The sequence below is a fragment of the Chiloscyllium plagiosum genome, unplaced genomic scaffold, assembly GCF_037043375.1.
Source record: "Chiloscyllium plagiosum isolate Xiang-an unplaced genomic scaffold, Cpla_swu_hap1 HiC_scaffold_10, whole genome shotgun sequence".
In the NCBI taxonomy this organism is placed as follows: Eukaryota; Metazoa; Chordata; class Chondrichthyes; order Orectolobiformes; family Hemiscylliidae; genus Chiloscyllium; species Chiloscyllium plagiosum.
In genome coordinates, this window is record NW_028270148.1 from 24567072 (window position 1) to 24591840 (window position 24769).

At 45.9% G+C, this 24769-nt stretch overlaps 2 protein-coding genes across 8 annotated transcripts in view; one reads left to right on the forward strand and one right to left on the reverse strand.

Moving 5' to 3' along the window:
* The window catches only part of birc6 (baculoviral IAP repeat containing 6), a 256819-nt gene extending 249970 nt beyond the window's left edge, over positions 1 to 6849 (reverse strand). For all 5 annotated transcript variants that reach the window (XM_043695518.2, XM_043695521.2, XM_043695519.2 and 2 more), the window contains exon 1: positions 6636 to 6849. In XM_043695518.2, the coding sequence (XP_043551453.2) occupies positions 6636 to 6849 (214 nt within the window). The remainder of the gene's footprint in view (positions 1 to 6635) is intronic.
* Positions 6850 to 6899: 50 nt separating this feature from the next.
* exo1 (exonuclease 1) overlaps positions 6900 to 24769 on the forward strand; it is a 90351-nt gene continuing 72481 nt past the window's right edge. For all 3 annotated transcript variants that reach the window (XR_015758368.1, XM_087991211.1, XM_087991212.1), the window contains exons 1-2: positions 6900 to 7037; positions 11815 to 11968. The gene's annotated coding sequence lies outside the window, so the exon portion shown is untranslated. The remainder of the gene's footprint in view (positions 7038 to 11814; positions 11969 to 24769) is intronic.

Sequence of the window (24769 nt, forward strand, 5' to 3'; positions counted from 1 at the left end):
GCTCCACCCTCCTCTCCAACCTATCACCATCACCCTTACCTCCTCCTACTTATCGCACTCTCAGCTACCTTCCCCCTAGCCCCACCCCCTCCCTCAGCTCACAACCCCATTCCTGATGAAGGGATTTTGCCCAAAACGTTGATTCTCCTGCTCCTCAGATGCTGCTTGACCTGCTGTGCTTTTCCAGCACCACACTCTCGACCATCCGTGACAAAGCTGTCCAACTGATTGATTCATCAACCACTGCTTCCACTCATCGTAAACAGTTACTGTAGTGTGTCCATTCTAAAAGATATACAGCAGTATCACTTCAAAGCTCTTTCAGCAGCACCTTCCAACCATGCAACTTATACTGTCTACAAGTAGAAGGGACATGGGAACATTAACATCTGTAAGTTCCCTCTAACTGTGGTCAGAGACAAGGAATTCTATGACAAGTAAACTCTACCCTGTCTCCCTAATACCTATCTACCATCTCTAAGGTAGAAGTGTTGCATAATCTCCACTTGCCGTGATGTGTGTGCCTTCAACAACACAAGATCCTCAACATCATCCAGGACAAGCAATCTGTATTAACATCCTACTTCACCACCTATCTTCAAAATTTATTCCTTTCACTACTGACAACACACAGTGGCCATGTTATCATCTACAAGATGCACTGCAACACACTTTGGTTCATTCAACTGCATCTTCTAACCCGGTGATTTATACCACCTGGAAATAGAAGGTCAGGTGCACTGAAACACCACCATCTGGAAGTTCATCTCCAAGCCACAAACTATCCTGATTTGAAACAAAACTGTTCTTTCACGGACACTGGGTCAAAATCCTAAAAGCATTGAGTGTCCCTACATCCCAAGGACTGCATAGTTCAAGAAAACAGCTCACCACCACCTTCTCAACAGCAATTGGCTCATGGTTAGCATTGCTGCCTCACAGCACCACAGACCAGGGTTTGATTTCAGTCTCGGGCAATTGTCTGTGTGGAGTTTGCACGTTCTCCCCATGTCTGCATGGTTTCCTTTGGTTGCTCCAGTTTCCTCACACAAAGATGTGTAGGCTGGGTGAATTAGCCATGCAGGGTAGGTGGGTTAACCATAGGAAATGCAGGGTCATACAGTAGGGAGGTGGGGTCTGGGTGGGATGCCTTCAGATGGTCGGTGTGGACTCAACAGGCTAAGTGACCTGCTTCAACACATTTGGGTTTCTGTGATTCTAAGCAGGAAGGGTGAATAGATGACTAATCAGATATATCTATATCGTATTAACAATTAAGAAAAGTGACATGCAATCTCAACTTCAAACTATAAATACCATCTTCAAGGGTATCTAGGGGTGCCCAATAATTGCTGACCTTGTCAGTGAAGTCCATAGACCAGCAATGAAAAATTCACATTTTGTTGGTTTTTAAATACACAAAATGCAGAACAGTTGCAGATTGGAGGGAGAGCACAATTACTTCAACTACATAAACTAAGTGGTGCAAGTGTGGAAAGAATTCCTTTTAAGTTTCAAAATAAGTTTGCACAACACAGTTCTTAAATGGGGCAGTTCCAAAGGCATCATGCAGCAAAATTTAACATCGACTCTGATTGAATGGCACCTAGTCAGTCCCAGCTACTAACAGCTCAGGTGAAAATAAACATTCCTGCAGGTCCTGAATGCTACTCCCAGTACTGTAGTACACTCCAAACTTCTGGGAAATTATCCAAATAGCATCATGCTACTGAAGTGCATTACAACACCTATGTCATTTAAAAAAAGAGCAACAGTACAAAAGATTAATCTTTCAGAAATCAGCTTCAGGAGTAAGAATAAAAACATTCCAGGGGCAAAATCTTTGGCAACCCTTCCCATCAAATGCTCCAGTTCTGTTCTACAGGTGCTAGTAAATATTCTCTGCAATGTCATTCATGGTCATTCCTCCTGGAAGCCTGGACAAGTAAAGGGGTTATAGCACCAGTATTACAGCTAAGACAGTTCAATTTACACATGACAACTTTCAGCTGGTCAATGTAACAACAACAAATAAGCATGCCTTTGGCCAACAGGCTCTTCCACTCTAGGAGGGAGACTTTTACAGCACAGCAATCTTTCTCCAATGGATTTTTGGAAAATGGGGTAGCTGGAGTTTTGAAGTGAAAGGGTGTCCATGTGCACTGCAATGATTTCCTTTTGAAAATTGTGCAATATCAACATAATTCAGGAATTGTTAAGTCTTGCCATACCTGGCACTCACCCACCCCAAATAAAATGTTTTAACTGAATAGTAATCAAGGAAATGTAGCTGCCAAGGTTACAGAATTGCTTATATACTTAGCTAATTCAGCATTTCTACATGGGAAATATAATTTCTGCTTTACTGAGTCATAGAACATAAATGGCTAAACGGAATACATTCAGATTTTCTTTTGGAACTTAGTGCTGTCAAAAATAGGTCAGTGAGGGGAAGAATTTGAAGCAGATTGATCACTTCCTGCTCACTTATAAACATAACGTAGGAAGAAACAAGAGCACAACCAAGGAAGTCAAGCTCCCTATAAATGAAAATACTTGAACGGGTTGCACCTGGTAGTCAGTGACAAGTGCACTTGTGCACAAAACAAAGAGAATCAGGGCATCCTAAAAACCAAAAGTTAATTTTCAGTAAACAACAAAAACAGAAATTGCTGGAGAAATTCAGCAGGTCTGGCAGCATCAGTGGTGAGAAAATAGAATTAAGGTTTTGACTCCAGTGACAATTCTTCATAAACATGCTGCAGGAATAAACTAAATTTGTAGCTCAAAATTATCACAGAAAAAAAGCCACCTTATATCACATTATATATACACACATTGAATTTTCAGCAGTTACTTCATACACCAGGCATTACTTTACAATAGCATGCTATTTTGATATCAGGTCCAGTTTTCTTCATTTCTCATTCTACCTGCCTAATCCTTTCCCAATCTTTGAGGCACAATTGCTCTCTAATCAATTCAGTTTCAGACTCCACAAATCATATCAAACTAATTTTATCACTACTCAATCTCCAAGTTAAACAATTCAACTGCACTCTTTTTTATTAGAAAAAAGTCATTTTTTAATTACAAAAATGTTGTCTAACGTAAGATAAAAAGTACAGACAAGGGCACAGAGTTGTTAAAACAGAGTCTGTCAGATCAAAACTCTCACTGAAACACAAAGTTTCCTAAAATCAATGATAATCATAGCTGTATTAGGACTTTAGGCTTTGTATCAAGTATTTATCATTCAGAAATGAAATATTGGTGATAAGTCTGTCAACATTTATGAAAGGAAAATACAAGCTTATGTTTCAGGTACACCATTTATCATAAACACTACCTTATCTTTTATTCTCTTCACGGGTACAATTCATTTCCAGCAATTTCTGATTTCACTTCATATAAAATAGTCAGAATCATAGAGATGTACAACATGGAAACAGACCCTTCTGTCCAACTCGTCCATGCCGACTAGATTTCCCAACCCAATCTAGTCCCACCTGCCGGCATCTGGCCCATATCCCTCTAAACTTATTCATATACCCATCCAGATGCCTTTTAAATGTTGCAATTGTACCAGCCTCCACCATTTCCTCTGGCAGATCAGTCCATACACATATCATCCTCTGAGTGGAAATGTTGCCCCTTAGGTCTCTTTTATATCTTTCCCCCCTCACCCTAAACCTATGCCTTCCAGATCTTGACTCCTAGTTTCTTTTCCTTCATCATTGTTCATTTTTTTTTGGACAATCATGTGACACCAAATTTCCAACAGTAACAAGAATTTCTTGCTAAATCCAGAACCTAGTATTTTTATGCTGGGGAGTACAATCACAGTCCTAGCAGTAGTAAAATATCATTGTGTAATATCTCATCTATTTATCTGGATAGACATTAAAAACTTAAACATCAAAAAATGCTTTTCACAAGAGTTTTAACTCAAGGTGCATGATTCACAATCACCCAACATAGGACTCTTAAATTTTATTACTCACTAGTTTGTAAGTTACTCAAAATACATAACAAGAAGTATTATATTCCATGCTTGAGATCATCAGCACAATGTAAGAGTAGGGTTGCTGTTAACTTAAAAATTGAATAATATTTCTCAGGGTTGAAGAGATTACTTTGATCTTAGAAGAAAGAATGGACTGAGCAGACGGAGGTCAGATGAGTGGAGAAGGCCTTAGCTCATCATTAAGGCGTTTGGAAAGAAATGAATCACTACCTTTCAGCATATAAACAGTGGTGGGGGGGGACATCAGCACTGCTTAAATGGTTATGAACCTTTCATGAAGCAAAAGTAAATTGGATCAGTGAAGTATTATAAAAGGTTTTGTGTAAAATACTTTCACGATAAGATATAACTATATCATTCTGTTGTGACTATATGCTTACATTGTACTATCCAAACACTCCAAGTACATACTTTTGAGGAATCCACAATCTTATCCATAAATTAACCACAGACTGCTCTGGAAATATGGCTATACCTTCGTAAATAGTCACTTGGACAATGATCCAAACAGGATGTATTCTTGCAAATTAAATCAAATCGGTAATGCTACAACTGTGATTATCTGCTTTTTACTTCAATATTTTGGTTTGAAAACATAACTGTAGCATGTTATTGAGTACATCTATGCTGAATTATAAAATTATAATGCACAAAAGTCAGCAATTGAACAATTCAACAGCTCTGCAGTCCTTTGAGCTGCAACTGAACTGTATAAATTCAATGTCTTTAGAGTAAACTGTAGTGCACAGTGTAGTTAGATTTTCTTGAATTTTGCATTCATCTACCATTCAGACTTTTCGTACATTACTGAATTACACAGAATATAAAACACAGAAACAAGCCATTTGGCCCAATGACACTGTTTATGTTCTACTCAAGAATTTTTACCAGATTTAAATCTACTGTCGTAACCCTTTATTCCCATCTCGCTCATATACTTGTCTAGTTTCCCCTTAAACGGATCAATACTATTCACTTCACTGTGGTTCCAAGTTCATGTTCTTAGCATTCCTTGGGTAAAGAAGTCTCTTCTGAATTACCCACTGGATTTCTTGACAGTCTTAAATATTGATGACCTTGAGTCATCCTTTTGACCACAAGAACAAAATTGCACAGAAAACAAAAATTGAAGCAGACTATGAAAGGGATGTTTGAAAGATGACAACTAATTTTTAAATTTTAAATTTTGTACATTTCATAAAGAATTGACTTTAGCTAAGGTTTCTAATGTCAGAGATTATCCAAATGATTAAAATGATGTAAATTAGTCCAAAAAGAGTATCCTAAAACTTCATAGTTTAAAGGAATGGTATAAATAATATTCAATAAACAAACAATAACAATGGGCTCCAATTAGCTTACTCAGAATTTAATAAATTGTAGAATGTAAAATAGGTTTAGTGGATAACAAGGATCTGAACTGGGATTTATTACTGAACTACTTAAAAGCATTGCTACAATGAGGAAATAGATCAGAAATTTATTGCTGCACAAACATTACTTCCAGTTAACAACATAATTATAGCACAAAGAAATCTCAGATTTCACATGTAGACAAATGTCATCCTCATTTGTTAACTTTTTCCCACAAAGTCCTGAGACCGCAAGATGAAAGCATGTATATATTAAAGGTGATCCACTTCTTGATCCGGTCAATTTTGACTCATTAGTAAAAGACAGTAAAATTGAAATGTAAATGTGGACAATGGATACATAAATAAGTGTACACTACCAATTACAAATCAGTGATATACCAATATTAAATAGGGAAGCAAAGTTATGGATACAGTTATCATGTATAAGCGTGCCTACCTGGATGCACGTTACCCTGTATTTTCGATCTACATTGACAATTGTGAACATATATTTGAGCACATTTAACATATAGAATGCTTATGCCAATTATGTTCACATTTAGAAAGGAGTACAAATGTGCGTGTGTAACACATTTTATGGCACATGTATCAATACATTTTGTTTCCAGAACAGAGCACTATGACAGGGAAAACAGGCTATTTCTGGGCCATTTTAAACAGCAAAAAATGCAGGGGACAGAGAAAGAGAAACAAAAAAAAAGCTAGAGGGAAACCGGCGGTTCCGGGTATGTGGGAAGAGAAACAGAACCGGTCTGTGAAAGCTAATCGGAGAAGAGGATGAAAATAAAGGGCTCGGTGGATCATCGTATTGTACATTTAATCCCCAAATCGCACCATATCCCCACTCTCCTTCCCAGGGACAGCTTCTGGCCCAGGCTCCGGGCAGAGGGACAGGCCAGCTTCCGGCCCATCATGCTTATAAACCGGGCCGGTGAACAAGCCCAACATTCTCATCACAACAAGGCAACATCACCCCGGCCGGGCCTGTCCTGTCCCAACCCCGGCCTTGCAGTCTGAGCGAAGCCCCGGGCCTTGACCTGTCGCCCACCCCCAGATTCTTATTCCCGTCAGTGCCAACCTTCCCCCGTCCCAACCCCACCCACTCGATCCTCCACCCAGTCACCCGCTCCCAGCGCTTCTAACCGGCCTTTCTTGCCTCGCTGGAGGAGCCCAGCTGGGAGGTGTGCCGGACCGGGGCCTCCTCGGTTTTCCCTCACCCCGTCATAACTCACCGTTTAACCGGGACACCTGCAGCACGGCGCCCGAAGTGCCGTCGATGACTTTGACGGTGGAGCGGTTGGTGACGGCCAGGATGGCGTTGAGGGACGGGTGGTAGGCCAGGCTGCGCAGGCCCTCCTCGCAGCTCAGGCAGCCGTCGCGGGTGAGGAGCCAGTCCGAGTCGGCCTCGGCCGCTGCCCCTCTCCCTGCCGCCGCCGCCGCCGCCATGTTGGAAGCAGCTGTGAGACAGGAAGGAGCCGCCACCGCCGCCAACTTTCACCCCGGAGCCGCTCGTCACAAGGAGCCTGGGCAACCGCACAGGAAGCGACGGCCCCAACGTCACCCAGGGAGGAGGCCCTTCGCAGCAGGGACAGCCTGACAGGCAGGCACGGTCAATGGATCCCGTGGGGGAGAAGGTAAGGTGTGAGAGAAAGGAGAGTGGGCTAAGACAGGAGAAGGAGATGCGGGACCAGAGAGTGAGTGTAGAAAACCTACCCAGGAGGGGGAGAAGGGAGGATCCAGGGGACTGGGGTCAGAGGGATATCGGGAGGTCGTGCAGAAGGGTATGGGGCTGGGAGGTGGGGTGGGCAAGGGGGATGGGTTGGGGGGTGGGCAAGGGGGACAGGTCTTGGGAGGGAGGTGGGGTGTGCAAGGGGGACGGGTCTTGGGTGGGAGGGAGGTGGGGTGTGCAAGGGGGACGGGTCTTGGGTGGGAGGGAGGTGGGGTGTGCAAGGGGGACGGGTCTTGGTTGGGAGGGAGGTGGGGTGAGCAAGGGGGATGGGTCTTGGGGGCAGGGAGATGGGATGGGCAAGGGAGATGGGATGGGCAAGGGAGATGGGTCTAGAGGGAGGAGGTGGGGGCAAGGGGATTGGGTCTTGGGGGGAGGAGGTGGGGTGGGCAAGAGGGACGGGTGTTGGGGAGAGGAGGTGGGGTGGGCAAGAGGGACGGGTCTTGGGGGTAGGAGGTGGGGTGGGCAAGAGGGACGGGTCTTGGGGGGAGGAGGTGGGGTGGGCAAGAGGGACGGGTCTTGGGGGGAGGAGGTGGGGTGGGCAAGAGGGACGGGTCTTGTGGGGAGGAGGTGGGGTGGGCAAGAGGGACGGGTCTTGGAGGGGCAAGGGTTGTGGGTCTTGGGGGGGGGGAGGGAGGTGGGGTGGGCAAGGTGGACAGATCTTGGGGGGGGGAAGGGAGGTGGGGTGGACAAGGGGGACGGATCTTGGGGGGGAGGGAGGTGGGGTGTGCAAGGGGGACGGGTCTTGGTTGGGAGGGAGGTGGGGTGAGCTAGGGGGATGTGTCTTGGGGAAGGGAGATGGGATGGGCAAGGGAGACGGGTCTAGAGGGAGGAGGTGGGGGCAAGAGGGACGGGTCTTGGGGGGAGGAGGTGGGGTGGGCAAGAGGGACGGGTCTTGGGGGGAGGAGGTGGGGTGGGCAAGAGGGACGGGTCTTGGGGGGAGGAGGTGGGGTGGGCAAGAGGGACGGGTCTTGGGGGGAGGAGGTGGGGTGGGCAAGAGGGACGGGTCTTGGGGCGGCAAGGGATGTGGGTCTTGGGGGGGGGGGGGGGGAGGGAGGTGGGGGGGGGCAAGGTGGACAGATCTTGGGGGAGGGGGAAGGGAGGTGGGGTGGACAAGGGGGACGGATCTTGGGGGGGAGGGAGGTGGGGTGTGCAAGGGGGACGGGTCTTGGTTGGGAGGGAGGTGAGGTGAGCTAGGGGGATGTGTCTTGGGGGAAGGGAGATGGGATGGGCAAGGGAGACGGGTCTAGAGGGAGGAGGTGGGGGCAAGGGGATTGGGTCTTGGGGGGAGGAGGTGGGGTGGGCAAGAGGGACGGGTCTTGGGGGGAGGAGGTGGGGTGGGCAAGAGGGACGGGTCTTGGGGGGGGCAAGGGATGTGGGTCTTGGGGGGGAGGGAGGTGGGGTGGGCAAGAGGGACGGGTCTTGGAGGGGCAAGGGTTGTGGGTCTTGGGGGGGGGGGGAGGGAGGTGGGGTGGGCAAGGTGGACAGATCTTGGGGGGGGGGGAGGGAGGTGGGGTGGACAAGGGGGACGGATCTTGGGGGGGAGGGAGGTGGGGTGGACAAGGGGGACGGGTCTTGGGTGGGAGGGAGGTGGGGTGGACAAGGGGGACGGGTCTTGGGTGGGAGGGAGTTGGGGTGTGCAAGGGGGACGGGTCTTGGGTGGGAGGGAGGTGGGGTGTGCAAGGGGGACGGGTCTTGGGTGGGAGGAAGGTGGGGTGAGCAAGGGGGATGGGTCTTGGGGGGAATGGGATGGGCAAGGGAGACGGGTCTAGAGGGAGGAGGTGGGGGCAAGGGGAATGGGTCTTGTGGGGGAGGGAGGTGGGGTGGGCAAGGGGGACGGGTCTTGGGTGGGAGGGAGGTGGGATGTGCAAGGGGGACGGGTCTTGGGTGGGAGGGAGGTGGGGTGTGCAAGGGGGACGGGTCTTGGGTGGGAGGGAGGTGGGGTGAGCAAGGGGGATGGGTCTTGGTGGGATGGGATGGGCAAGGGAGACGGGTCTAGAGGGAGGAGGAGGTGGGGGCAAGGGGAATGGGTCTTGTGGGGGAGGGAGGTGGGGTGGGCAAGGGGGATGGGTCTTGAGGGGTGGGCAAGGTGGACAGATCTTGGGGGGGAGGAAGGTGGGGTGGACAAGGGGGACGGGTCTTGGGGGGGGCAAGGGTTGTGGGTCTTGGGGGGGGGGGGGAGGGAGGTGGGGTGGGCAAGGTGGACAGATCTTGGGGGGGGGGGAGGGAGGTGGGGTGGACAAGGGTCTGGGGTGGACAAGGGGGACAGGTCTTGGGGGGAGGGAGGTGGGGTGGACAAGGGGGACGGGTCTTGGGGGGAGGGAGGTGGGGTGGACAAGGTGGAAGGGTCTTGGGGGGAGGAGGTGGGGTGGGCAAGAGGGTCGGGTCTTGGGGGGGCAAGGGTTGTGGGTCTTGGGTGGGGGGGGGAGGGAGGTGGGGTGGGCAAGGTGGACAGATCTTGGGGGGGGGGAGGTGGGGTGGACAAGGGTCTGGGGGGGCAAGGGGGGTGGGTCTTGAGGGGGAGGGAGGTGGGGTGAGCAAGGGGGGTGGGTCTAGAGTAGGGGAGGTGGGGGGCAAGGGGGACAGCACTTGGGGGGCGGGAGGTGGGGTGGGCAAGGGAGACGGGTCTTGGGGGGAGGGTGGTGGGGTGGACAAGGGGGACGGGTCTTGGGGGGAGGGAGGTGGGGTGGGCAAGGGGGACGGGTCGGGGGGAGGGTGGTGGGGTGGGCAAGAGGGACGGGTCTTGGGGGAAGGGAGATGGGCGGGCAAGGGGGACAGGTCTAGAGGGGGGAAGTGGGGGGGCAAGGGATGTGGGTCTTGTGGGGGAGGGAGATAGGCGGGCAAGGGATGGGGGTCTTGTGGGGGAGGGAGATAGGCGGGCAAGGGATGTGGGTCTTGGGGGGGAGGGAGGTGGGGTGGGCAAGGGGGACAGGTCGGGGGAGGGAGGTGGGGTGGACAAGGGGGACGGGTTTTGGGGGGAGGGAGGTGGGCCGGGCAAGACGGACGGGTCTTGGGGGAGGGAGGTGGGGTGGGCAAGGGGCACGGGTCGGGGGAGGTGGTGGGGGGGCAAGGGGGATGGGTCTTGGGGCGTCAAGGGGTCTGGTCTCGGGGGGGGGGGGGGGGGTGGGAAGGTGGTGGCGGGTTGGGAAGGTGGGGCGGGCAAGACGGACGGGTCTCTGGGGGGGAGGAGGGAGGTGGCGCGGGCAAGACGGACGGGTCTCTGGGGGGGAGGAGGGAGGTGGCGCGGGCAAGATGGACGGGTCTCTGGGGGGGGGGAGGGAGGTGGGGCGAGCAAGACGGACGAGTCTTGGCGGGAGGGAGGTGGGGCGGGCAAGGGGGACGGGTCTTGGGGGGAGGGTGGTGGGGTGGGCAAGAGGGACGGGTCTTGGGGGAAGGGAGATGGGCGGGCAAGGGGAACAGGTCTAGAGGGGGGAAGTGGGCGGGCAAGGGATGTGGGTCTTGGGGGGAGGAAGGTGGGGTGGGCAAGGGGGACGGGTCTTGGGGGAGGGAGGTGGAGTGGGCAAGGGGGACGGGTCTTGGGGGAGGGAGGTGGAGTGGACAAGGGGGACGGGTTTTGGGGGGAGGGAGGTGGGCCGGGCAAGACGGACGGGTCTCTGGGGGGGGGAGGTGGCGCGGGCAAGATGAACGGGTCTCTGGGGGGGGAGGGAGGTGGGGTGAGCAAGACGGACGGGTCTTGGGGGGAGGGAGGTGGGGCGGGCAAGACGGACGGGTCTTGGGGGGAGGAAGGTGGGGCAGGCAAGACGGACGGGTCTTGGGGGGAGGAAGGTGGGGCAGGCAAGACGGACGGGTCTTGGGGGGAGGGAGGTGGGGCGGGCAAGGAGGATGGGTCTAGTGGGGGGGCAAGGGGGGTGGGTCTTGGGGAGGGAGGTGGGGTGAGCAAGGGGGACGGGTCAAGAATAGGGGAGGTGGGGGGCAAGGGGGACAGATCTTGGGGGGCGGGAGGTGGGATGGGCAAGGGAGACGGGTCATGGGGGGAGGGAGGTGGGGTGGGCAAGGGAGACGGGTCATGGGGGGAGGGAGGTGGGGTGGGCGCGGGAGACGGATCTTGGGGGGAGGGAGGTGGGATGAGCAAGAGGGACGGGTCTTGGGGGGAGGGAGGTGGGGTGGGCAAGGATGACGGGTCTAAAGGCATCAGTGACATGCACCAAAACCTGCACTGCTAGTTTTCTAGTTAGAATACATCGTGACAGGTTATCATGACCAATAAGGTGCAAGACAGCCTCGCTCATTGAATTAAGTGTCACTTTGGAACCATATAAATTCATTTTAAACTATTGGAAAGATAACTTGCTTTGTTTAACATGGCAATGAAATATGAAGGCTTGGTAATTTATAATAAGTTGTATAGCACTATCATCCTTTCCTAAATCAAAATCTGACTGCTCCTGTCTCAGCTGTGTATTCCCTATAGACAGCTCATGTTAAGTCCACGTAAATGCAATTGTCCTATGATTTGGAATCCATTAAATTGGCTCATTGACTTTAGTATGCATTCTCAGATGCCTGCAGCCTGAGATCTTGCTCCTTTAAACCTGTTTGAATTTGAAATAAAGCACAGCTTTCAAAAATAACTCGGTCCAAACTATGTTCTATGAAAACATTCTGAAAATATGACAATGAATGTACTCCAAACATTAAACTGACAATACCTATTTGATTCTCAGTATGAAAATGTGAAAAATGAAGTATCATTGAAGTCCATCTTTTTCAAGAATTTTCAACTGCTATCTGGAATCAACAAAGTATACTGCAAATGTCTACAGGAAAACTATTTTGTTTTCCCTTCAATTTAGTCTTTAAGAGTATTCTTAACTTCAGGTACTATTGTGTTTGCTTTAGCCATTTTAGCTCTTTTAACATGCTTCATTAAATTACAGATTGAAAAATAACAATCTATTGTTATTTCAAACATATTTTCTTAATTTATAAAATATAATTGTGGAGTAAAGATGCAAAGTTTATCAAGTCACTTTAAAAAATGAGTTGTCATGAAGTGGAATGGACATACAGTAGCATTTTAGGGAATGTTTGTTGTAACCATTAATCATTTTTTCGGGTAATAAAATATTTTCTCTTCAATCATCTTCTTCTCTTATGTATTTGACATGTTCTTCATTCCATTCCTTTTGGCTAAGAGGAAACAAAGGAAATTTTCCATTTGTACAATTATTTACTACATCCTGCAAACAAAGCTGAGTTTGAAAAGACCATTTTATTACAAAGGGATCACAATGAAACAATCGTATTTAATGCCCATACATCACATTTATAGCAAGAATTTGTGCAATACACAATGACAAAATTTCCTCTTTCCCATCTCAGAAATGTAGCATCTGTTCCACCATACTGAGAGTGCAGAACAAGAATTGAATCTCCGCTGGATGATACAGATTTAGTGCACATTTACTCATTGGCTATGAACAGAATATTATTGAGGTGATATCTGTGCTTTCAACGATCTCCAGTTCCTCAAGACATTTAGAAGTCCCAAGTGAAAAGCAAGTAACCTGAGATTGCATTTCAAACAAAGGAGTAGTCCATGCTCATCACTCTGTACCAAAGGGCAGCCTGTTCTTGATTTAATTCTGTAACAATGAAAACGTGATATTCTTCAGTTCAAAACTGCATCAATTTTCTTTCTTCTTCTTTCTGTTCAATATACTTTTTGGTTTTTTTTCCTCTAGTACTATATTTCAACATCTACAATAATTTTGTTTAATATCCAGCAAAATAAATTAATAATGAAAATTCACAAGCTTGTGAATACACAATAAAATCGCTATTAATAAAAATTGGATAACCTAAAGTGGCAGTCAAGTTGAAATTGTGTCAAAATTCTCTGAGCAGAATAGGAAGTACAATAGAATGATTCTTATGGTAAATCAAAGTTGCAGAATGGTCACTCCAGATTCACCGAATCAGACCAAGAAGGTTACCTCAAGCAATTGGAGCAGAGTTAGGTATTGCTACAGTGCAAAGTCATGGGTGAGCCATCAGTTGACAATGAGACCTCTCTGAAATCCAATGTGTAGGCTAAACCTGTGAGAAGGTTATAAGTGCTGTCAATTACAGACAAAGTGAATTGATACAGGGAATGAAAAACTGGTGTGAATTAAGAAGTGGACATCACAATGGAGTGGGAGGTGTTGCAATCAAATTTGCCAACCATTCTGAAAATCTTGGAACAGTCCAACAACTAACTGCAGGAAGTCCCTGTGTTATAAACATCCTGTACTTATGAAGTGACCTCCTGCTTCTCATTTTTAAAAATCTGAGTTACGTACAATGTTTTATCCTAACGAACGGGCAGACTAATTAGCCCGTTTCTGTTCTGACTAACACACAAATTTGGCTTACAAACAGCGGAGAAATGGAACTCATTCGTAGCCTGGGGACTTCCTGTATATTTTCCAGCAAAGAAGAGTAACTGCCTATCCCAATGTCAAAGAAACTCTACGTGGCAAAAGGCATCGTGTACTGAAAACATTTCCATCTCCGGTCCAATTTTTTAGGAAAGGAACCTAAAAACCAACTATTGATTCTCGAGACCATTGATAAAAAGCAGAAGCAGAAGAGGTCACGTAAACACAATGAAGATGGTTATGAAAGCCACTATCACCAACTGCTTCCATCACGTTGGGTTCATATAGACTACGTCCATAAGATGTCAAGAATATTGGAGAGCAAGATGAGGCCATCTTACCTCATGACAACACTCTTTTTGCTTGCCTGTAGAAGGCTATTATGGAAATTCCAGCATAAACAACTACAGGAGCTTGCAACAATTAGATTACTTACAGTGTGGAAACAAGCCCTTCCGCCCATCAAGTCAACACCGATCCACCGAAGCGCAACCCACCCATACATTTACCCCTTCACCTAACACTGCGGGCAATTTAGCATAGCCAATTCACCTGACCTGCACATCTTTGGACTATGGGAGGAAACCGGAGCAAACCCTCACATACACAGGTAGAATGTGCAAACTGCACACAGTCAGTCACCTGAGGCGGAAATTGAACCCGGGTCTCTGGCGCTATGAGGCAGCAGTGCTAACCACTGTGCCACCCACAATGTGGACAACACCCTCTGATGAACTAAAGAATGGACATATAAAGTAATCACAGATGCAATACATCCTTCACCCAAGATGGTCGATGACCTTGAAGAGTCCACGGAATGCCTGTCCACTCATCGTCTTGGTTTCTGAACTGAAGTTGCAAAGTGGTGATGCTCCTGCATGAAATAAGGAAAAAATGTTTGATTGCATTGACAACATCATAGATTGTATAACACTCTTCCAAAGACAGCACATTAGGCAGAAAATGAATATTGAGTTTTTTCCACAGCAAATTCCCAACATTTTAAAATATATTTTATTGTATAAGGCCAGACTATTGTTTTGTTTGTCATTTATATAAATGCTTTGGTTGAGAATATAGGAGACATGGTTAGTAACTGTTATGAAGATGTGGGTGTACAGTACCTTTAAGGGAGTTAAAAGCTAGCAGAACTACCTGACAGCACCAAGATACAATGTACCCTTTTGGTCCAGTAGCCAGGGTAGCTGGTTGCCTGGAGACAGAAACAAATTCGAATGCGGCCAATCAGTTTAAATTATACCCCGAAAAATACCAAACTCCAATCAAGTTTGAATTTAGTATACTGACAATCTTAAAAGCCAAAGACACAATACAATGCTTTGGAATATAAGACTGGGAAGAATTTAACAGTTGAGAGGAGAACTGCCAAGTCACCAGTATGAACAGACTGCCAAAAAAATAGTTCTCTTAAAGATACCTTTATCGATCAGTAACCTGTTGAACCAAAATCCCTAAGAAGAAGAAAAGACAGAGGAAGATATAATGAGAAGATTCGACATCTGGCTGCTTTTGAAAATTTGAATTTTTGGTAAATCTTAATCAGGGGTTTTAACGGACGAGTATTGTAGAAGGGTAAGGTAAAGGGTGGGCTAGAGAAAGGAGTTGTAAATAGTTGTTAGTTAATTATTATCTATAATGCTTTAAGAAATAAAGTTGTTAATTTTTAAATATTTCTTGGTCTCTCAAATTTTCACAGATTACTGTATGGGATAAATCTTTTCTGTGTGGCTGGTTTAAATTAATTAGGCAGGTTTACCCATGTCATAACAATTTGGGGGCTCGTCATCAAGATTTGAACTGGTTTAGACAGATTTGAATAGATTTGGGGGTACAAAAATCCCAGTAGATTTAAACATTTGCAGATTAGTGTCCTAGATCTTTAAATAAAATGTAGGTGAGACAATTTGTTTACTTTCAGTGACTTGTGGTTGATTAAATGAAAAGTGAGAGAAATGGCTCTTAAGTTGCTAAAGAGGTTCTGGGATTTGAAGATGATTGTCAAATTTGCGAAGAAAGTTTATGAGGAAAGAAAAAGGCCATACTTTTAGAATCCAGATTCTGGATTAGTGGTGCTGGAAGACACAGCAGTTCAGGCAGCATCCGAAGAGCAGTAAAATCGACGTTTCGGGCAAAAGCCCTTCATCAGGAATACAGGAGAGAGCCTGAAGCGTGGAGAGATAAGTGAGAGGAGGGTGGGGGTGGGGAGAAAGTGGAAATGACCTGGGAGTTGCAGTGGGAGAGGGACTCTCTGAGATTCTTGTAGAGAGAGGAGGAAAACCTCTTCAAGGCAGGCATCCTTGCAAGAGGATTTGCAGTAGGGTTAAAATCAACTCGGTAATAACAATGACTGCAGATGCTGGAAACCAGATTCTGGATTAGTACTGCAGGAAGAGCACAGCAGTTCAGGCAGCATCCAAGGAGCAGTAAAATCGATGTTCGGGCAAAAGCCCTTCATCAGGAATAAAGGCAGAGAGCCTGAAGGGTGGAGAGATAAGCTAGAGGAGGGTGGGGCAGCAAAGTCAAGTTAACAGGATGGAGATTAAAAGAAGGTTGTGATGTATACAAATATGTCAAAAATCTGCCACATTTTGATGAGAAAGATGTCTTCTTTATTTCATTTGAAAAATTGGCTAGGCAGATCGAGTGGTCTGAGGATTCATGGGTAATACAAGTTCAGACTAAACTGGTAGGCAGGCCTAGTGAGGTATTTGCCATGCTGTCAGATGAGGGCTCAAGAATTTATGAAGAGGTTAAACAGGCTATTTTAAGTGCTTATGAATTGGTACCAGAAGCATATAGACAGCGGTTCAGAAACACAAAGAAGGAACCAGGTCAGACTTATGTTGAGTTTGAAAGAATTAAACATAGTCATTTGATCGATGTGCTTTAAAAATAGATAAGACCTTTGAGGGTCTATGAGAGATTATTCTATTGGAGGAGTTTAAAAACTCACTCCCAGAGATGGTAAGAATTCACGTGGAGGAACAGAAAGTTTAGCCATGAGAAGGGCAGCAGAATTAGCAGATGAGTACATGTTGGTGCATCAGACAAGCTTCTGGCCAGAATTTTGTCCTGTGAGGGATAGAAGGGGAGATTCTACACTACAAAACCAGGAGTAGAGAGCACCACAGTATAAAAAAGAAGGCTAAGAGGGTGGAAAGTAGGTGAAAGGCCTCAGATGTTTACACTGTGGTAAAGTGGGATACGTAAAGTCACAGTGCTGATCGTTAAAGAAAGGTGCTGTGGAAAAAGATGTGGTAAAAGAAGCTAAGCCAGTGGCATTAGTGAAGGTAGTAAAGCAGACCCAAGAAGAGCTGTCGGAGAGTGCACAGCCGAGGCAGGGGCTGCTTATGAAGTTATCTCTACAAATAATTTGTTTCTGTGGGTAAAGTTTATTCAGAAAGAACAGGAGGAGAAGGACAAGAAGTTATAATTTTGAGAGATACAGCATCTAACCAATTTTCGATAGTCAGGGATGAGCAAATATGCACTCTTTCTGACCGAGAGTGTGGTAATGTGTGGGATAGATGGACAGAAATTTAGCATTCTCATATGAAAGATCAGGTTGGAGTGCCAACTCAAGACTGGGGCAGTTATAGTGGGAGTGGTTGGCAGAGTGTCAGTTCCTGGAATTCAGTTTGTTCTTTGGAATGATTTGGCATCCAAGGTGGGGGAGTGACACACCTTGTTGTGGAGAAGCCCAAGGAAGACTAAGAAACTGAGGAGTTAAAACAGAAATATCCTGGTATTTTCCCAGACTGTGTGGTAATCAGATCCCACTATCATAATCACAGCACAAAGTAAAAAGTAAAGAGAAAAATGAAGGAGTTGAGGTTCAGTTAGCGGATACCCTGTTCGACATAATGATGCAAGAAAAACCTGAACAGGCAGAGGGTCAGACAGAGTTTAGTCCTGAAAGGCAAAAGGACTTGCAACAGCAAGACAAGCTGATAAAAGATATATATGTGGAAGTGTGCTCCGGAAAGGAGGCAAAGAATATTCCAGAAGGTTATTATCTGAAAGATAGAATCCTTAGATGGAAATGAAGACCACGGCAGTCTAGTGCAGAGGAGAAATGGGCCAAAGTGCACCAGATTGTGTTGCTGGTAACATACAGACAGGAAGTGTTACGGGTAGTACATGAACTACCTGTAGGAGGTCACCTCGGGGTATAAAAGACTCAGGTTAAGGTACAAGAACATTTTTAATGGCCTGGAATGCACAAGGATATGGTTAACATTTGCCATACATGTCATACATGCCAAATGGTAGTGCCTTTGTTGCCGATTCCCGCATTTGAAGAAACTTTCACGCAGGTTATAATTGATTGTGTGGGTCCCCTCCCAAGAACTAAAAGTGGGAACCAGTACTTGTTAGCTTGTTTACACATAATGGATGTGTCTACCAGATTTCCAGAGGTAATTCCATTATGGAGTATCAAGGCAAAAAAGCTGGTAGAGGAGTTAGTAGCTTTTTTCACACAGTATGGGCCACCCAGAGATATTCAGTCGGACCAAGGGTCACATTTTACTGCTAGGCTGTTGAAGGAGAATATGGATAGCTTAGGTATACAGCACTTTAAATCCAGCGCGTATCATCATAAATCCCAAGGAGCTTTAGAAAGATGGCATCAGACTTTGAAGCTGAAAATGTGTTGCTGGAAAAGCGCAGCAGGTCAGGCAGCATCCAAGGAACAGGAGAATCGACGTTTTCGGGCATAAGCCCTTCGTCGATTCTCCTGTTCCTTGGATGCTGCCTGACCTGCTGCGCTTTTCCAGCAACACATTTTCAGCTCTGATCTCCAGCATCTGCAGTCCTCACTTTCTCCATCAGACTTTGAAGACCATGTTGAGAGCATACTGTCAGGATTACTCGATTGATTGTGATAAAGTTATCCCATTCGTATTGTTTGCCATTAGTGATTCCCCAAAATAATCTACTCAGTTTACTCCCTTTTAATTAATATTCGGTCATGAAGTGAGAGGCCCTTTGAAATTAATTAAAGAAAAATTGACAGGACCAAAGTTGAAGATCTCGCAATTAGACTATCTATCAGAGGTGAGGGAGAGACTAAATTGAGTAAGTGAGTTAGCTAAACAGCAACTAAAGAGGTCACAGTGTCGAATGAAGCAGGTGGCAGATAAAAGTTCTGAGACTAGGGCATTTTCCTAAGGGGATGACGTGTTAGTACTGTTACCAGTGATAGGAGATCCCTTCAAAACCAGGTTTAGTGGTCCCTATCAAATTGAGAATAAGTTGAGTCAGGTGAACTATTTAGTAAAGATGCCAGATAGAAAAAAAGGTATCAGGCATGTCATGTGAACATGGTGAAACCGAGTTATACAGGAGAGAAAGAACTGGAGAAACAGGTGTTAGTTACTACCTTGCAGTGTGAGGAATCAAATCCAGATGATGTGGATTTTGATGTGCCTCAAAATAGATTAAAAAATGAAGACGTCCTTGAGGAGTGGGATAGTTTAGTAAGCTATCTGTCTCAGGAAGATAGAAATTGCGGTCTTCAAGGACCGCAATTTCCCCCCCGACGTGGTCGACGATGCCCTCCACAGCATCTCTTCCACTTCCCGCTCCTCCGCCCTTGAACCCCGCCCCTCCAACCGCCACCAGGACAGAACCCCACTGGTCCTCACCTACCACCCCACCAATCTCCATGTACAGCGCATCATCCGCCGTCATTTCCGCTACCTCCAAACGGACCCCACCACCAAGGATATATTTCCCTCCCCTCCCCTATCAGCATTCCGTAAAGACCACTCCCTCCGTGACTCCCTCGTCAGATCCACACCCCCCACCAACCCAACCTCCACTCCCGGCACCTTCCCCTGCAACCGCAGGAGGTGCAAGACTTGCGCCCACACCTCCCCCCTCACCTCCCTCCAAGGCCCCAAAGGAAACTTCCATATCCACAGATTCACCTGCACCTCCACACCTATCATCTATTGCATCCTCTGCACCCGATGTGGCCTCCTCTATATTGGGGAGACAGGCCGGCTACTTGCGGAGCGTTTCAGAGAACACCTCTGGGACACCCGGACCAACCAACCCAACCACCCTGTAGCTCAACATTTCAATTCCCCCTCCCACTCCACCAAGGATATGCAGGTCTTTGGACTCCTCCATCGTCAGACCACAACAAAACGACGGTTGGAGGAAGAACGCCTCATCTTCCGGCTAGGAACCCTCCAACCACAAGGGATGAACTCGGATTTCACCAGTTTCCTCATTTCCCCTCCCCCCACCCTGTCTCAATCAAATTCAGCACCACCTTCCTAACCTGAGATCTTCTTCCCGACCTCTCCGCCCCCACCCCAGTCTGACCTATCACCCTCACTTTGACCTCTTTCCACCTATCACATTTCTGACGCCCCTCTCCCAAGTCCCTCCTCCCTACCTTTTATCTTAGCCTGCTGGACAAACTTTCCCCATTCCTGAAGAAGGGCTTATGCCCGAAACGTCGATTCTCCTGTTCCCTGGATGCTGCCTGACCTGCTGCGCTTTTCCAGCAACACATTTCCAGCTCTGATCTCCAGCATCTGCAGACCTCACTTTCTCCTCAGGAAGATAGAACCCAATTGAAAATTTGTTACTGCAGTATAAGGACATATGTAAAATCAGATGGGGAGAACCTCATTGAGTTTTTTGAAAAGGTGATTAAGCATGTAGATGAGAGTTGGGCAGTTGACATGGTGTACATGGTCTTCAGTAAAGCCTTTGATAAGTTTCATGCAGGGGCATGGGATTGAACATCATTTAGCAGTTTAGATTAGAAACTGGCTTTCTGAAAGAAGACAGCGAGTGGTGGTTGATGGAAAATATTCAGCCTGGAGTCCAGTTACTAGTGGTGTGCCACAAGGATCTGCTGCTGTTTGTCATTTTTATAAATGACTTAGACACAGGCATAGGTGGATGGGTTAGTAAGTTTGCAGATGACATTAAAGTCATGGGAGTAGTGGACAGTGTGGAATAATGTTGCAGGTTGCGGGGGACTTGGATAAACTGCAGAATTGGGCTGAGAGGTGGCAAATGGAATTCAATGCAGCTAAATGTGAGGTGATTCACTTTGGGAAGAATAACAAGAAGGCAGAATACTGGGACAATGGAAAGATTTTTGGTAGTGTGGATGTGCAGAAGGATCTTGGAGTCCACGGACATAGATCCTTGAAAGTTGCCACCCAGTTGATTGTGCTGTTAAGAATGCATACGGTGTGTTAAGTTTTATTGGTAGAGGGATTGAGTTCCGGAACCGCAATAATCATGCTGCAACTATACAAAATGCTAGTGCGGCCACACTTGGAATATTGTGTACCGTTCTGGCCGCCCCATTACAGGAAGGATGTGGAAGCATTGGAGAAGGTGCAGAGGAGATTTACCAGGATGTTGCCTGGTCTGGAGGGAAGCTCTTATGAGGAAAGGCTGAGAGACTTGGGTCTGTTCTCATTGGAAAGAAGAAGGCTAAGAGGGGATTTGGTAGAGACATACAAGATGATCAGATGCTTAGATAGGGTAGACTGTGAAAGTCTTTTTCCTAGGATGATGATGTCAGCTTGTACGAGGGGGCATAACTACAAATTGATGGGTGATAGATTTAAGACAGATGTCAGAGGCAGGTTCTTTACTCAGAGAATGTTAAGGGTGTGGAATGCCCTGCCTCCCAATGTAGGTAATTTAGCCACATTAGGGAGATTTAAACAATCCTTGGATAAGCACATGGATGATGATGGGATAGTGTAGGGGAATGAGCTTAGATGAGCTCACTGGTCGGCACAACATCAAGGGCTGAAGGGCCTGTTCTGCACTGTATTCTTCTATGTTCTAACTCTAATGAAGTAGACGTAGGGAATACTGCTCCGATAAAACAACACCCCTATCAGCTTAATCCTTTCAAAGCCAGACAGGTCCAGAAGGAGGGGAGGCCATGCTTGACGAGGGCATCATCGAACCAAGCCAGAGTGAGTGCAGTTCACTGATTGATTGTCTTAGTTCCCAAACCAGACGGGTCTCAATGATTCTGTGTGGATTATTGGAAGGTCAACAAAATCGGACTCATATCCAATTCCTAGATTGCAAGACTGTATCAAGAAAGTTGGACTTCATGCTGGCAGGTATATTTATCAGAGGCAGCGGAAGAAATTTCTGTGTTTGTAACCCTAAATGGGCTAGATCAGTATAAAGTGATGCCCTTTGGAATGAAGAATGCATCCAACACATTCTAAAGACTCATGAACAGAGTTGTGGCTGGGTTAACAAACTGTGCATTCTATTTGGACGATGTAGTGATCTTTAGTAAGTCCTGGAAAGGTCACATGGTACAGTTGGCAGAGCTCTTTGAATGATGGTGGCACAATGGCTAGCACTGCTGCCTCACAGCGCCAGAGATCTGGGTTCAGTTCCTGCCTCAGGCGACTGACTGTGTGGAGTTTGCACATTCTCCCTGTGTCTGCGTGGGTTTCCTCCAGGTGCTCCGGTTTCCTCCCACAGTCCAAAAATGTTCACGTTAGGTGAATTGGCCATGCTAAATTGCCCGTAGTGTTAGGTGAATTGGCCATGCTAAATTGCCCGTAGTGTTAGGTGAAGGGGTTAATGTAGGTGAGTGGGTTGCGCTTCAGCGGGTTGGTATGGACTTGTTGGGCTGAAGGGCCTGTTTCTACACTGTAACTAATCTAATCAGAGTACGAGAAGCAAAACCAATGATAAACTTAAATAAAATGGAATTTGCTAAAGCAGAGGTGACGTTCTTGGGACATAACATCAGTCATGGAAGGTTGACCCCACGGAACACAAAGACAAAGGCTATCGAGGAATTTCCATGACCAACCTCAAAGCAAGAGCTGCTTCCATTCTTAGGACTCAGCGGATTCTATCAGAAGTTTGTTCCAAACTCAGCAGTGTAGTGGCACCGTTAACCTATTTGCTGAAGAAGAACACAAAGTTTCAGTGGACAGAACAATGCCAGGAGGCATTTTGACCATTTGAAATTAATATTAACTTTTCAAAACCTTTTAAAGTCGCCATCAATGCTAGTGACATAGGAATTGGAGCTGTACTCCTACAGGAAGATAAGGATGGGATTGAACTGCCAGTTGGTTACTCTTTGAAGAAGATCAACAACCGCCAGAGGAAATACTCCACAATTGATAAAGAACTATTGAGTTTGGTACTGGCCTTGCGACATTTTAATGTGTACGTCACGAACAATGTATCAGAAACGGTGGTGTACATGGATCACAATTCTCTTACATTCTTACAACACTTTAAAGTTGAGAATATGAGACTATTTCATTGGAGTCTTATGTTACAGACTTTTAATTTAAACATCATTCATGTTGCAGGTTGTAAGAATGTAATCACAGATGTGTTATCGCGGATTTAACTGATAAAGTTTAGATGAGATTTGTATTTATTCAATATATATGGTGAACTTAGATTAAAGTTATCAGTATGATACGGTAATGGGTTTAAAAAATAGAAAAAAAATGAAGCCATCTTTTCATTATGATAGTACTTTTTTTCTTAAGGGGAGGAAGGTGTTACGAAGATGTGGGAGTATTGTACCTTTAAGACAGTCAAAAGCTAGCAGGACTACCTGACAGCACCAAATGTTCTGAACAAGATACAATGTAACCTTTTGGTCTAGTAGCTAGGGTAGCTGGTTGCCTGTAAATGACAAAACTGATTTGAATTAGACCAATCAGTTTAAATTATACCCCGACAAAATACCAAACTCCAATCAAGTTTGAATTTAGTATATTGACACTCTTAAAAGCCAATGACACAATCCAATGCTTTTGCGGTATAAGGCCAGAGAAAATTGAACAGTTGAGGGAGAATTGCCAAGCCACCAGCATGTACAGACTGCCTGAAAAATAGTGCTCTTAAAGATACCTTTATTGATCAGTAACCCATGAAACAGAAATCCCTAAGAAGAAAAGAAGACAGAGGAAGATATAATGAGAAGGTTCAATATCTGACTGGTTTTGAAAATTTAAATTTTTGATAAATATTCATTGGGGGTTTTATCAAACTAGTATTGTAGAAGGGGAGGTAAAAGATGGGTTAGAGAAAGGAGTTGTAAATAGTTTCTTAAAGTATAACAGACAACTAAGTTGTTAATTTTTAAATACTTCTTAGCTTCTTGGATTTTCACAGATTACGGCATGGGGTGTACCTTTTCTGTATGGCTGGTTTAAATTAAGCAGGAGGGTTTACCCTGTACTCTAACAGTAAGTTTGCAGAAGACACCAAAATTGGTGGTATAGTGGAGAGTGAAGAAGGTTAACCAAGACTACAAAGAGATCCTGATCAATTGGGTCAATGGGCTGAGGAATAGCAGTTGAAGTTTAATTAGATAAATGTGAGGTAATTTTGGCAAAAACAAACAAGGGGAGTACCTGTACCATTAATGGTAGGGCCCTGTGTAGTGTTGTAGAACAGAGAGACCTAAGGGTTCAGAGAATCATATAATCATAGAACCATAGATGGCTTCATTTTTAAAACCCCTTAAGCTTAAATTGTTAGTACACCACAACACATATATTACATTGACTGTAATCATGCAAACATGTCCAACTACGTTTTGTTCCAGTCTGTTTTACTCCTGCCACTGAACACCTCCATTTCTCATTCAGGTCTCGGCAATGCGTCGGCAATCACATTTTCTCATCCTGCCACATTCACAGTTTTTAAATTGAATGGCTGTAACATCAAGGTTCATTTAAACAGTATGGAATTTTTGTCTTAAATTTCTCCACAATCTTCAATGGTTGTCTCAGATACATTACTGGTAACATAAACATTGGAATGTTATAATGCCAACACCAGGCTCAAAGTCTCCTTCTCAACTGTCAAATATTTCTGCTGATGAATGTTTAACTCCCTGGATGTTCAAATACTCAATCGGTCTTTCTATCTTCTCGTTGTCTTCTTGTAAGAGTACAGTACTGACACCCACATCACTCACATTGATAGCCATCTTGAATGGCTTTGCGTAATTAGGTGTGGATATTACTGGGGCAGTGGTTAATACAGCTTTCAGTCTGTCAAATTCCTTTTGACTGTCCACTGAAACCTCTTGCCTTTCTTTAGCAATTCAGTGAGAGGAGCAACCACGCTGCTAAGATTTGGTACAAATTTTCAGTCAAACCTGCTCAATCCCAGGAACTGTAGTACTGCTCTTTTTGTCAATGGTATGGGAAACTCCCCAATTACATTTGGTTTTGCA